General features: G+C 42.9%; 1 protein-coding gene across 2 annotated transcripts in view; it reads right to left on the bottom strand.

Moving 5' to 3' along the window:
- The window catches only part of LOC112254653 (la-related protein 4), a 35,347-nt gene that overhangs the window by 4,808 nt on the left and 16,056 nt on the right, over window positions 1-14,483 (bottom strand). For both annotated transcript variants that reach the window (XM_024427382.2, XM_024427383.2), the window contains exons 5-15: window positions 13,100-13,236; window positions 11,237-11,340; window positions 10,824-10,934; window positions 9,581-9,634; window positions 4,977-5,189; window positions 2,787-2,893; window positions 1,396-1,632; window positions 970-1,021; window positions 701-865; window positions 382-509; window positions 72-261 (exon numbers count right to left, since the gene is read on the bottom strand). In XM_024427382.2, the coding sequence (XP_024283150.1) occupies window positions 72-261; window positions 382-509; window positions 701-865; window positions 970-1,021; window positions 1,396-1,632; window positions 2,787-2,893; window positions 4,977-5,189; window positions 9,581-9,634; window positions 10,824-10,934; window positions 11,237-11,340; window positions 13,100-13,236 (1,498 nt within the window). The remainder of the gene's footprint in view (window positions 1-71; window positions 262-381; window positions 510-700; window positions 866-969; window positions 1,022-1,395; window positions 1,633-2,786; window positions 2,894-4,976; window positions 5,190-9,580; window positions 9,635-10,823; window positions 10,935-11,236; window positions 11,341-13,099; window positions 13,237-14,483) is intronic.

The following is a 14,483-nucleotide window of genomic DNA, read 5'->3' as shown; positions in this document are numbered from 1 at the left end:
TTAACTGACAACATTCTATCCAATGCATTATGTATCCAGTGAAATCCACCAGGCAGTGAGTGAAGTCTTACCGGTGCAGGTGTGGTAGTGGCGGGAAATGGTGTTGCAGTGGAGATGGACTGACTGTGGGTGGGCGTAGGTTTGGTTGCAGCGGCGGGCTGTGGGGGGGTTGGCAGAGAAGAGGGTGGTGTGGGGGGTGGAGCCAGCTCTTTTTGGACATGAGGCTCAGGCTTCTCCACTTTCTTCACCGGATGAGCAACACTACACAGACAGGAGAGGAACAGGTTACCAATAAGGTTCATTTCCAACAGTGAAATCATGTTGAATCATAAAACTCCCTACAGCAGATCTTTGCAGCCATAAGCCAGAGGTAAACCATACCTTGGAACAGGGGGCTCCACAACCAGAGGGGTGGGGGGTTTGTGGGCCGGCACGACCTGACTGGGCGCACTCACAGCCTCCTTTTGGGCACTAGCAGGAGGGGCCTCAGACTCCTTATTCACATCAGGCTGAAAATAAGAGAAATGGACATAGTTGACTTAAGAGGGGTGAAAGACATGACGTTTGGCTGAGAGACTAACTACAGTAAGAGGAATGTAAGAGTTGGGATTAAGTGACAGACCAGACAAAACAGTTATTATAGACCACTTCTGTCACATCAAGTGGTCAGGAGGCAAAAACTAACAGGGTTTTTCCTCACCTTGTCGCTGGTCACCTTGAGGCCTCGAACCACATCAGACATGCGAGTCTCTAGCACGGGCTCTCCCTGCGTGCTGACCACACACCCAGGCAACGGAGGGAAGTTGGAGGTCGCCAGGTCAAACTTGGGCTGTGGAACCTTTATCTCGCTCAGAGGGATGGGCCTCTGAACACCAAAACACAGAAGACACATTTGACCATGTGGGTGAGATAGGAGGTATAAACCACACTAAACATGGGATAGAGGAAATTAAATGGCAGAAAACTGACCGTGATCCTCTCGTCCTCTCTCTTCCTCCGCATCCCTCTGTAGCTGCCTCTCCTACAACAGATAAACATGTTACACACAGCATAGAGATGACCATAAGCAAACATGTAATCGTTTGTTGGGGAGGCTTTGGATGGCCAAGACAGACCAGTTTGAACCCTCAGATCTCATAATCTTACCGCTCATCGGGTCAAGTGTAGAGACTAGTGACTTTTTGGGGGGTTAGATGGATGGAGAGAGAGCGGAGTGAAAAAGGAAAACCCAAAAGTCTTCATCACTTAGTTTGAAGCACCTCTATGCGCATCGATTTGTCATCACTGGGTCAAAGCCATTTGATAAAGCCCAACAGGGACATGATCACATTTCATGTATGAGCAGGTTGTTGGGTGTGTGGATGGATGTATGAAGGGGTCTCTGTGCAGACTGACCTGCCCCTGCCAGCTATGCCCAGGTCTCCATTGGGCATCCCCTCTGCAGCCAGTGGCAGGGTGTCCCTGAGGGTGGGGGGCAAAGGGCCAGGCTCAGGGGTGCTACCCATGGGAGCCCCTGCCGCCCGGGGAGGAGGAGCGCTGGAGGGGCCCGACAGGCCATCCACCAGGGGGGATACGGGGGTAACAGAGGGAGGGGTCTCGTCACATGGCCGGGGCTGGCTCTTCGCGTGGTTCCTGAGGAAAGGAAGATCAGTCAGTCATATCAACTTAGCTCAATCGCTCAAGCATAAATGCCATCTATCGTTCAGTCTAAAGATATGATCACAAAACAACTAGAGGGGTTCCAGTATGATTCATGCAGAGGACGAGGAGGACAGGACATTAAACATTAAGATGGTAAATTAAGGGGATTGTAAATATGCTCCTGTATAGAACACTAAGGGAATGGTTTTGGTTTGCTCAGCACAAGCGGGTAATGAACTTGCTGTATCCCATATTCAAACAACAAATGTAAATGTAATTAATGTTTTATTATTTTACTTTTAGATGTGTGTATTGTTGTGAATTGTTAGATACTACTGCACTGTTGGAGCTAGGAACACAACCATTTCACTACACCCGCAATAACATCTGCATGTGACCAATAAAATTTAATCAGTGTCATTTGTCAGTTACGCTAGCCATCTAAAATATCAGTTGAGGGTTGCCATTCACCACCGTTCCCAAGGACACCCCAATGTAGCATTACATGGATGGTTTAAAATCGGGATTAACATCGTAGCTTGTTAACGCGTATGTTTTAGAATGACACGGGATGAAATGAAAGTGAGAGAGCATCAACTGATGACATGATTGATATCTGATAATTTATACCTGAAGGCATTGATTACATTCTTTCTAGAATAGAGGGGGACACTGTGGGGAGTAAGAGACAACCAGTTATATATGACTGCAGAGCCCAAAAAACAGTCTTGCTTTGTTGATGAACATAAATACCATTATGTGCACTAAATTACAGTGTCTGTTCAATTACAACAACCATACTGGTGCTAGTCAAACTGGCTTTTTAAAACAGAATCTAATGTTGTAGGGCTGTGGATTAATTCACTGGACCACTTTGGACAGCAAAATAAGACATTTGAACCCTCAGATCTCATAATCTTAACGCTCATCGGGTCAAGTGTAGAGACTAGTGACTTTGGGGGGATAGATAGAGATAGAGGAGAAAGAAAGAAAAGGGAGTGAGAGAAAGGAAAACCCAAAAGTCTTCATCACTTAGCTTGAAGCACCTCTATGCGCATCGATATGTCATCATTGGGTCAAAGCCATCTAATAAAGCCTTCTGATGGAGCCGGATGGGGGTTCTTGCCCTGAGAGAAAACACCTACCGGTTTCTGTTGAAGGGCGGTCGTCCGAGGCCCAAGGGACTGGTGCCAGTCTTGTAGTTCCCAGGGGTGCTGAAGCCATTCACAAAGCCACTGTTGGGGAACGGGGCCTGGAGAAAAAGCAGGTGAAAAAATGGCCACCAGTCAAATCACCTCAGTTTTCTATGACACAGCTCTTACAAGATTAGCTGATCCTGACAGTGATACATTAGTAAATGTCATGCCCCCTCTGACCCCAGAGCGCAATGTGAAGGATGTGTGTTACAGCTGACGCAGGGTAAATTCACATGGGTCTGAAGAGGACATGTTGAAGATGAAGTCCACCATTCCTAAATCACCTACCCAGATCATCAGATCTCATAATCTTATTGCTCACTGGTGTCGACTGTGGAAACAGGAAAGGAAGATTTGGGGGCATATATGAACCCAGAGTGGTTTGTCTCCCAGCCTGAACCCCTCTATGCGCATGGTTATGTCATCATTAGGTTCAGAGGTTTGTATTTATAGGAGCAATTTGCAGAAAGAATTATTTGAATCATGTTCTAAAAATGTTTGTCAGAATGATCATACAATTACATCTGAAACTTGAGTTCCTACAGGTACACCCAACACTTGGGTGTACCCATGGCAACTAACACACACTCTGGAGGAGTTTTTTAAATATTTTTTACACCTTACACCTATTTAACTAGGCAAGTCACTTAAGAACACATTCTTATTTTCAATGACGGCCTAGGAACGGTGGGTTAACTGCCTTGTTCAGGAGCAGATTTGTACCTTGTCAGCTCTGGGATTCAACGCTCTAACCACCTGCCTCTCATTGCACTCCACGAGGAGCCTGCCTGTTACGCGAATGCAGTAAAAAGCCAAAGTAAGTTGCAAGCTAGCATTAAACTTATCTTATAAAAAACATTCAATCAATCATAATCACTAGTTAACTACACATGGTTGATGATATTACTAGTTTATCTAACGTGTTCTGTGTTGCATATAATCGATGTAACGGAGGGGGATGTTTTAACAACGGCGCATTTGCGAAAAAAGCACAATCGTTGAACGGCTGCACCAAACCATGCAACAGTTTGGGCCACCTGGCTCGTTGAACTAATTTGCCAGAATTTTACGTAATTATGACATAACATTGAAGGTTGTGCAATGTAACAGTAATATTTAGACTTCGGGATGCCACCCATTACATAAAATACCGAACGGTTTCGTATTTCACTGAAATAATAAACGTTTTGTTGTCAAAATGATAGTTTCCAGATTCAACCATATTAACAACCAAAGGCTCATATTTCTGTGTGTTATGTTATAATTAAGTCTATGATTTGATATTTGATAGAGCAGTCTGACTGGGCGATGGTAGGCAGCAGCAGGCTCGTAAGCATTCATTCAAACAGCACTTTCGTGCGTTTTGCCAGCAGCTCTTCGCAATGCTTCAAGTATTGCGCTGTTTATGACTTCAAGCCTATCAACTCACGAGATTTGGCTGGTGTAACTGATGTGAAATGGCTAGCTAGTTAGCGGGGTGCGCACTAATCGCGTTTCAAATGTCACTCGCTCTGAGACTTGGAGTAGTTGTTCCACTTGCTCTGCAAGGGCCACAGATTTTGTGGCGCGATGGGTAACAATGCTTCGAGGGCGGCTGTTTTCGATGTGTTCCTGGTACAAGCGAGGTGAGGGACGGAAGCTATACTGTTACACTGGCAATACTAAAGTGCCTATAAGAACATCCAATAGTCAAAGGTATATGAAATACAAATGGTAGAGAGAGAAATAGTCCTATACATACTATATTAACTACAACCTAAAACCTCTTACCTTGGAATATTGAAGCCTCATGTTAAAAGGAACCACCAGCTTTCATACATTCTCATGTTCTGAGCAAGGAACTTAAACGTTAGCTTTTTTTTTTACATGGCACATATTGCACTTTTACTTTCTTCTACAACACTTTGTTTTTGCATTATCTAAACCAAATTGAACATATTTCATTATTTATTTGAGGCCAAATCTATTTTTATTGATGTATTATATTAAGTATTGTTGTGTCATTATTACAAAAAAACATTTATATACATAAATCGGCCGATAAATTTTTTTGGTCCCCCAATATTCGGTATCGGTATTGAAAAATCATAATGGTCGACCTTTAGTTACAACAGGAAACAACAATCAAGCAGGCCTCACCAGCGGGGTCTGGAAGTAAGGGGCAGGCGATGGGTTCCAGGTGGGTGGCACCAGGGGGTAGAGTGGGTACTGCTGCTGGGGGCTGAACACCTGCTGCATGTAGAGGTGTGTTGAGTTATACTGGGACTGGCCCTGCTGGCTGTACACACTGGAGTTCGGTACACTACGGTAGCCATTCTTCGCAAAGAATGTATTGATGGCCTTGATACGAGCCTAGACAGAGCAAGAGAGCGACAGGAAGATGTGTAAAGGACTGGAAATGGAGAGTATGAACACGACATGTAAACACAATGTACAGTAAAATAAACATTGACATTACATCGTCTCCCCACACTGCCATTCACAGAGAAGGTAAGAGGCCATGCTCCTTGTTCCCCTCAGATCTCATAATCTCACGGTCATTAGGTCAGTCACACTGTGCTGACGGAGGGAGGGAGAGGACGAAAAAGGGAGGGAAAGTTAGAGGAAGAGAGGGTAGTGATTTAGAGATGAAGAGAGCCCTCCACAGTCACAGTGCTCCTGGGTCCTTCCAAGCGCGATACTGATCATCACCGGGGGGGGTACCGCTTTTTCCAGCCTTAAACATCATGCAAGTCAAATCATAGTTCTGGAGTTTGAGGCATTAAGCTACTCGATTTAGCACAACAATCAAATTCACATTGTAAATGATAACCATTTGAAATTGAGCCTGAATGTGTTATGCCAGATACATTTGACAATACTGGCAATCATCAACTACTGCTAAAGAAGAGTGGTTGAATGAAATGTGGACAATGTCATAACATCTTGAATGGGGGAGATGACTGGAGATTGAGTTCAGACCAGTTTAGAACAGAACGAGACAGAGACTGCTGGCTGGACTTACTCCTTTTCAGACGCTTATATTAGGCACAAACTCAAGGTGACCTTACTGTTGTGCAGCCACAGCTCAGCCACATGCTCCCAACAAGACAGCAACCCCCTTTACATGTCACTGACCTGACCGCATAACAGCTGCCTCCAAAACAGTCTGAGGTAGTCCACACAGCCCTGCTTCCCCCCACTCCTATCATCTGATCTCAGAGTTACACCGTTGACTAATGTTAAGCATTGCCCCCCCTTGACTAAACTAAATCTTAAAGGAGCCATTTCGGTCCCAACAGAATAAAAATACAATTATTTGTAATGCACACATTGAATCATAGAATTCATAAACTCAACTTTTATTTCATGATTTTAAACTGAATTGAGTGAACCCCATCAGCTATATTGGTGCCGTGATGTCTGAGTATGAGGTCAAAGAGGGGTGAAATGTAACCAATGTCCTCTCCATTTTGATGAGTAACCTTGCTGGAGACTTGTTAGCTTCCTGTACTCATCCCTATAGGCTTTAGTTAAGTTGGCCAACAGAGTCTAGTACTGTGCAGGAGACACGGTTCACACCCAGTCAATCACAAGAGCAAGATTATTTACAGAGTGGAAATGCTATCCTTAACCTCTCTAGGCTAGGGGGCAGTATTTTCACATCCGGATGAGAAGTGTGCCCAAAGTAAACTGCCTGCTACTCAGGCCCAGAAGCTAGGATATGCATATTAGTAGATTTGGATAGAAAACACTGAAGTTTCTAACACGGTTTGAACGATGTCTGAGTATAACAGACCTTATTTGACAAACCATCCAGGATTTTTTTTTTTATGTCACTCTTTTCAAATGGGTTTTCTATGTGGATCTAGATTTCTAAGGCACTTGGATCTAGATTTCTAAGGCACTTGCTTGCAGTTCCTTTCGCTTCCACTGGATGTCAACCGTCTTTAGAAATTGGTTGATGTTTTTCCCTTTGAGAAATGAAGAAGTAGGGCTGTTCAGAACGAGGGTCGAGTCTAGTGTACTGTTGTGGTTGGGGAACGCGACCTGAAAGCTCACTCCACTTTGTTTTTATCCGCTATTGAAAGCAGTTTATCCCGTCTTAAATGTTATCGATTATTTACGTTAAAAAATACCTAGCTGGATTAGGAAAGTTGTTTGAAATGTTTGGACAAAGATTACAGGTAATTTATTAGATATTTTGTTGTCATGTTACACGAGTTGGAACCAGTGTTTCTCTGGCTCAAACGCACCAAATAAATGGACATTTTGGAGATGTAACGATGGAATTAATCAAACAAAAGGACCATTTGTGATGTTTATGGGACATATTGGAGTGAGAACAGAAGAAGCTCTTCAAAAGGTAAGGCACAAATTATATAGTTATTTGAGTTTTGTGTCGTGCCTAGCGGGACGAAATACACTGCTCAAAAAAATTAAGGGAACACTAAAATAACACATCCTAGAGCTGAATGAATTAAATATTCTTATTAAATACATTTTTCTTTACATAGTTGAATGTGCTGACAACAAAATCACAAAAATTATCAATGGAAATCAAATGTATCAACCCATGGAGGTCTGGATTTGGAGTCACACTCAAAATTAAAGTGGAAAAGCACACTACAGGCTGGTCCAACTTTGATGTAATGTCCTTAAAACAAGTCAAAATGAGGCTCAGTAGTGTGGGTGGCCACGTGCCTGTATGACCTCCCTACAACGCCTGGGCATGCTCCTGATGAGGTGGCGGATGGTCTCCTGAGGGATCTCCTCCCAGACCTGGACTAAAGCATCCGCCAACTCCTGGACAGTCTGTGGTGCAACGTTGCATTGGTGGATGGAGCGAGACATGATGTCCCAGATGTGCTCAATTGGATTCAGGTCTGGGGAAAGGGGGGGCCAATCCATAGCATCAATGCCTTCCTCTTGCAGGAACTGCTGACACACTCCAGCCACATGAGGTCTAGCATTGTCTTGCATTAGGAGGAACCCAGGGCCAACTGCACCAGCATATGGTCTCACAAGGGGTCTGAGGATCTCATCTCGGTACCTAATGGCAGTCAGGCTACCTCTGGCGAACACATGGAGGGCTGTGCGGCCCCCCAAAGAAATGCCACCCCACACCATGACTGCCAAACCGGTCATGCTGGAGGATGTTGCAGGCAGCAGAAAGTTCTCCACGGCGTCTCCAGACTGTCACGTGCTCAGTGTGAACCTGCTTTCATCTGTGAAGAGCACAGGGCGCCAGTGGCGAATTTGCCAATCTTGGTGTTCTCTGGCAAATGCCAAACGTCCTGCACGGTGTTGGGCTGTAAGCACGACCCCCACCTGGCCCTCATACCACCCTCATGGAGTCTGTTTCTGACCGTTTGAGCAGACACATGCACATTTGTGGCCTGCTGGAGGTCATTTTGCAGGGCTCTGGCAGTGCTCCTCCTGCTCCTCCTTGCACAAAGGCGGAGGTAGCGGTCCTGCTGCTGGGTTGTTGCCCTCCTACGGCCTCCTCCACGTCTCCTGATGTACTGGCCTGTCTCCTGGTAGCGCCTCCATGCTCTGGACACTACGCTGACAGACACAGCAAACCTTCTTGCCACAGCTCACATTGATGTGCCATCCTGGATGAGCTGCACTACCTGAGCCACTTGTGTGGGTTGTAGACTCCGTCTCATGCTACCACTAGAGTGAAAACACCGCCAGCATTCAAAAGTGACCAAAACATCAGCCAGGAAGCAAAGGAACTGAGAATTGGTCTGGTCACCACCTGCAGAACCACTCCTTTATTGGGGGTGTCTTGCTAAATGCCTATAATTTCCACCTGCTGTCTATTCCATTTGCACAACAGCATGTGAAATTTATTGTCAATCAGTGTTGCCTCATAAGTGGACTGTTTGATTTCACAGAAGTGTGATTGACTTGGAGTTACATTGTGTTGTTTAAGTGTTCCCTTTATTTTTTGAGCAGTGTATGATTGTCTGTGTTTGATGGGGCGCTGTCCTCAGAAAATTGCATGGTTTGCTTTCGCCGTAAATACTTTTTGAAATCGGACACCGTGGCTGGATTAACAAGTCGTCAAGCTTTAATTTGACATATTGCATGTGTATTTTCAAGAATGTTAAATATTTACAATTCTGTAGTTTGAATTTGGCACCCTGCACTGTCACTGGATGTTGGTCAGGTTGGACAGTAGCGTCCCATCTAGCCTAGAGAGGTTAAGAGGGTCTATGACAGGGCTACTCAACTAAATTGTAATGGGGGCCAAATTGCTGTTTTTGTCACACTCCCTTTTAATGTGTCCATAGAGGGGAACAGAATGACTATGTTCCAGAGAGTCATAGCTTTCAGGAATGGGGTGATAAAGGCTTATAACCCAAACGCTAGAGGCAAATTCATTGGAAGAAAATGAATGAATCATGCCAAATAGAAAAACTGAATATGAAACTTGGTCAACTTGAAATTAGTTTGTAAACTTTATACACAGACAATGAATGCAATATTAACCATATTGAAACAAATATATAAATATTGAATTAAAATATTCAAGGACATTTATATTGAATTTTAAAATTGAATGCAATATTCATTCAATTCAGTTTCAAATCATGAAATACAAGTTTAACTTATGAACTCAATTTGTGCATTACAAATGCAAAAATACTCAACTTCAAAAATATTGAATTCAAATACATTTTCTGTTGGCACTGAAATCACTTAGTAGAAAAGCAGCATGTCTCACATGAGTAAGGAACAGTACATGTACTCACCATGATGGGTTTTCCCTGAAATGTTTTCACTTCTTCCCTTAGATATCTGTGGGCCTGAGGAAGAAGAGGAAAAACAAAGTACTGTGAGAGAGCTGGACAATACCTTTTCACATGTAGGAGATATTACATGTCTAAATAGCTTTTCTTTTATATACAACTTGCAGACATAGCAGCAGCATCAACCCCACAAACAGAAAAGAGCCTCCAAGTACAAACGAACCAGGGGCCTGCCAGTTCATTTGTCTTTGACCAATCAAATCAGATTTTTCCAGAGCTGATCTAGTTGGTGAAGAAATATCAGCATGGGCTACCTGTGTAAACACAGCTTTTCACTAGGCTGGTAAACTATACTGAACAAAAGTAAACATGGAACAATTTCAAAGATTTTACTGAGTTACAGTTCATAAGGAAAATCAGGCCCTAAACTACGACTTTCCCATGACTGGGCAGGGGCGCAGTCATGCATGGAACTGGAGGGCATAGGCCCACCCACTGGGGAGCCAGGCCCAGCCAATCAAAATGAGTTTTATTACAGACAGAAATACTACACAGTTTCATCAGCTGTCCGGGTGACCTGTCTCAGATTATCCTATAGGTGAAGAAACCAGATGGGAAAGTCCTGGGCTGGTGCGGCTACACGTGGTCTGCAGTTGCAAGGCCAGTTGAACGTACTGCCAAATTATCTAAAATGACGTTGGAGGCAGCTTATGGTAGAGAAATGAACATTCAATTCTCTGGCAAGAGCACTGGGGGACATTCCTGCTGTCAGCATGTCAATTCCACACTCCCTCAAAACATGAGACATCTGTGGCATTGTGTTGTGTGGCAAAAACTGCACATTTTAGAGTGGCTTTTTACTGTCCCCAGCACAAGGTACACCTGTGTAATGACCATGCTGTTTAATCAGTTTCTTAATGAGCCACATCCGTCAGGTTGGATGGATTATCTTGGCAAAGAGAAATGCTTCCTAACAGGGATGTAAACAAATTTGAGACAAAAGCTTTTTGTGCGTAATGAAAATGTCTGGGACCAACACTTGACGTGGCATTATATTTTTGTTCAGTATAGATCAAATCAACAGAACTGTGTTGGTTTGATTGAACTAACAAATAGGAAATTACATTTATACAATATCAGAAGACAAATAGCAAAAAAACATGTGGAAATTCAACACGCATGCAGTGAACTTTGAATAAGGACTTTTTCACTGACTGACTACAGAGTGTGGAAAGTGCAACGCTACCTGCTGTGCATCAGTGTCCGACTGGAATGTGATGTACCAGTTGTTGTTGGCCGCAAATTCAACACTCATCACCTTGGGACAGTTTTCATTCTTAAAGAGGCCCTCCACGTCCTGAGGAAATAGAGAGAAGATGAGTTAGAACTCTAAGAAAGGTTCTGCAACAAAATAAATTATATTCTTCACATGTAATGAGCAAATGGCTACACCAGCGTTTCCCGACCTCGGTCTTAGTGACCCCAAGGGGTACATTTTTAGTTTTTTGCCCAAGTACTATACAACTTATTAAAATAATCAAAGCTCGATGATTACTTGGTTATTTGAATCAGCTGTGTAGTGCTAGGGCAGTGGGCTACATAGAAGGTAAACTGGAAAAAACATTCAAACACAAAAAAGCTCATTCTAAATTTTGTTACCTCTACAGGTGTGGTCTCTGGCACCTCCCTCAGAATGATGATGCAGCGCTTGTGATTGGGCCGAACCTTTTCCCCCATCTCGTCAACTTGCACCATGGGCGAGGCTGAAACCACACACACAAAAATATATCAAATTTACTAGCGCCTTGTCAAATAATAACTCAGTGAGGATTATTTGCTCTCAATTGAGTGAGTTTTCTCCCAAAGCCAGGTTCATTGCACACCTACCCCAAAGTGCTTGAAAACCCTCACTCAACTTTAACATGGATCATGTTTCTCACCTACTTAATACTGCTCCCATTAATTACTACTATGACAGTGCCTTCAGAAAGTATCCACACCCCTTGACTTTTCCCACATTTTGTTGTGTTACAGCCTGAATTTAAAATTGATGAAATTTAGATTGTGTGTGTGTAGGCCAGTGACACACAAAAACCTCTGTACCCCACATACAATGATGTGCAAGGTCCCTCAGTTGAGTAGTGAATTTCAAGCACAAATTCAACCAAAACACCAGGGAGGTTTTCAAATGCCACAGAAGGGCACCTATTGGTAGATGGGAGAAAAAAAAGCAGACATTGAATATCCCTTTGAGCCTGGTGAAGTTATTAATTACGCTTTGGATGGCGTATCAATACAGCCAGCCACTACAAAGATACAGGCGTCCTTCCTAACTCAGTTACCGGAGAAGGGGGAAACCGTTCAAAGATTTTACCAAGAGGGCAATGATGAATAGGATGGATCAACAACATTCTAGTTACTCCACAATACTAACCTAAATGACAGAGCGAAAAGGAGGAAGCCTGTACAGAATAAAAATATTACAAAACATGTATCCTGTTTGCAATAAGGAACTAAAGTAAAACTGCAAAAAAAATCCATAGAAATTAACTTTGTCCTGAATACAAAGCGTTATGCTTGGGGCAAATCCAACACGTCACTGAGCACCATATTTTCAAGCATGGTGGTGGCTTTTCACCGGCAAGGACTAGGGAGTTGTTTTTGGGGGGATAAAAAAAAAAGAATAATCATTTTAAAAAAGAGCTAGGCACGGGTAAAATCCTAGCGAAAAACCTGGTTCAGTCTGCTTTCTAACAGACACTGGGAGACAAATTAACCTTCTAGCAGGACAATAACCTAAAACATAAGGCCAAATATACACTGTAGTTGCTTACCAAGACCACAATGAATGTTCCTACGTGGCCTAGTTATAGTTGACTTAAATTGCCTTGAAAATCTATGGCAAGATTTGAAAATGGCTGTCTAGCAATGATCGACAACCAACTTGACAGAGCTTGAAGAATTTTTCAAAGAATGGGCAAATATTGTACAATCCAGTTGTGCAAAGCTCTTCGAGACTTACGCAGCAAGACTCACAGCTGTAATCACTGCCAAAGGTGATTCTAACATGTGTTGACTGAGGGGTGTGAACACCTATGTAAATGACATTCAATTTTTAATAGATTTGAAAAAATTTGTCATTATAGGGTATTGGGTGAGAATTTTTTTTTATCCATTTGGAATTCAGGCTGTAACAAAAATGTGGAATTTGTCATTTTGTAGGGACTAAGTATATTGTTTTAAGTTTGACTACCACAATCCTTCTCGATACTATTACTAATTAATCTAACAATGCAGTTCTAGCCAACACTAATCTCGTTCCCAGCCATGTGTCAACACAACATCTGGTATGAGGCTATAACTTGTGCTAAGTGATTTTTAGCTTGGGTAGAAATCCTGCAACCTAAGCTTGTTTCTGACCAGTCATGTAGCAGGCTACAGTATAAGCCTGTCCAGGGAGGCTATTTCCACAGTTCTCCCCACTCCTATAGGGTCAAAGGTGAGGTGGGTTTTTGTTCATACCTCGTAGTACCTCCAGGATGAGGTCCATGTCGGTAGTGAGGACCTTGATGCCCTCAATGCTGGCGATGGTCCAGATGGGGACAAAGTGATCACTATCCATCTGGGACATCAGGTACAGATCCTTGGACAGATTCTCTCTGAAGACAGAAGAGGGCATGAGAAACCAACAAGCCATGTTTGTTACATGCTATGGGGAGCTAAGATACATTTGTGCTCCGATTCTTGAAGCTGGGCTTAAGACACATTTTACTACTCCACAGGACAGGCATTTTAAAGTGAAACCTTTATCCCCATCTAAATGCATTTATTTTTTGAACATGTCAACTTTCTGTGCCTGAATAAAAACACCTCGTAAACTGTAAATATAAAAACGTGAATCAGAAAGCTGTTTAGTCATGGAGAAAATCCAGAATCATGATTGGTTGAGATAATGGGGGGACTGGGACATTCACGAGAGTCTGTTCTGTCACTCAAGGCTTCTGTCAAATGGTAGGCCCTGCTACCACGGATATTTGAACGAGCCACAGATCATTAGATTTACCAATATTTACATCATGGACAACATGCAGTGTAGTTGTAGCTACAGCTTTCAATAAGTGTTGAATACAGCTGCTGGTATCGACACAGTGCTGTCTTCTGTGGCAAAAGCAGTCTGGTTAAAGCAGAGTGGGAAGGATTATTTTGAAAATTTTAGTCTGCTGTGAATCATCATAATCCATACACAAGCATCTACAGTTAAAATGTCAAGCTAGCTACATGTGCATACAATATTGGCTCAACTGTATCAAAAGGTTGTATTCATTGCAAGCTATTGTTAGCTAGCTAGCCTCCCAGTTGCAAACAGGTAACATTATAGCCAGCTTGCTAGCTGAGCTGGCCAGGTGATTTCTGCTGTTAATGTTGATTGCCGATGTGCTAAGCCATGCATGATGCTAATCTTTGTCATACAGTGCATTCGGAAAGTATTCAGACCCCTTAACGTTTTCCACTTTGTTACGTTGGATTAAATTGTTTTTTCCCCCTCAACCTACACACAACACCCCATAATAACAAAGCAAAAAGCCTTTTTCTCTAAATGGGATTATACATTTAGCAACTTCTTATCCAGGATTACTTACCCATGTTTTCTCCAACTATAGTGTATGACATACAATTTTTAAGGTCCGATTCTACTTTTATCCAACGTAAAAATTTTAAAAAATGTAAATGTCAAATTTGGGAACATGAGACTAAAAAGTGGTATAGATTCATGTTCCCATGTTTCTTTTCCTTGTTCCCCTCAGACCTCAATCATTAGGTCAGTCACACTGTACTGATGGAGAGGAAAGAGGGAGAGTTGGAAGCGGTGTAGAGGGAGTAGGAAAGTTAAAGGGTGAAGCGATTT

This window comes from Oncorhynchus tshawytscha, linkage group LG07, assembly GCF_018296145.1.
Source record: "Oncorhynchus tshawytscha isolate Ot180627B linkage group LG07, Otsh_v2.0, whole genome shotgun sequence".
NCBI lineage: Eukaryota > Metazoa > Chordata > Actinopteri > Salmoniformes > Salmonidae > Oncorhynchus > Oncorhynchus tshawytscha.
Note: the sequence above shows the minus strand (reverse complement) of the source record. Positions and strands in the feature narration are given on the sequence as shown.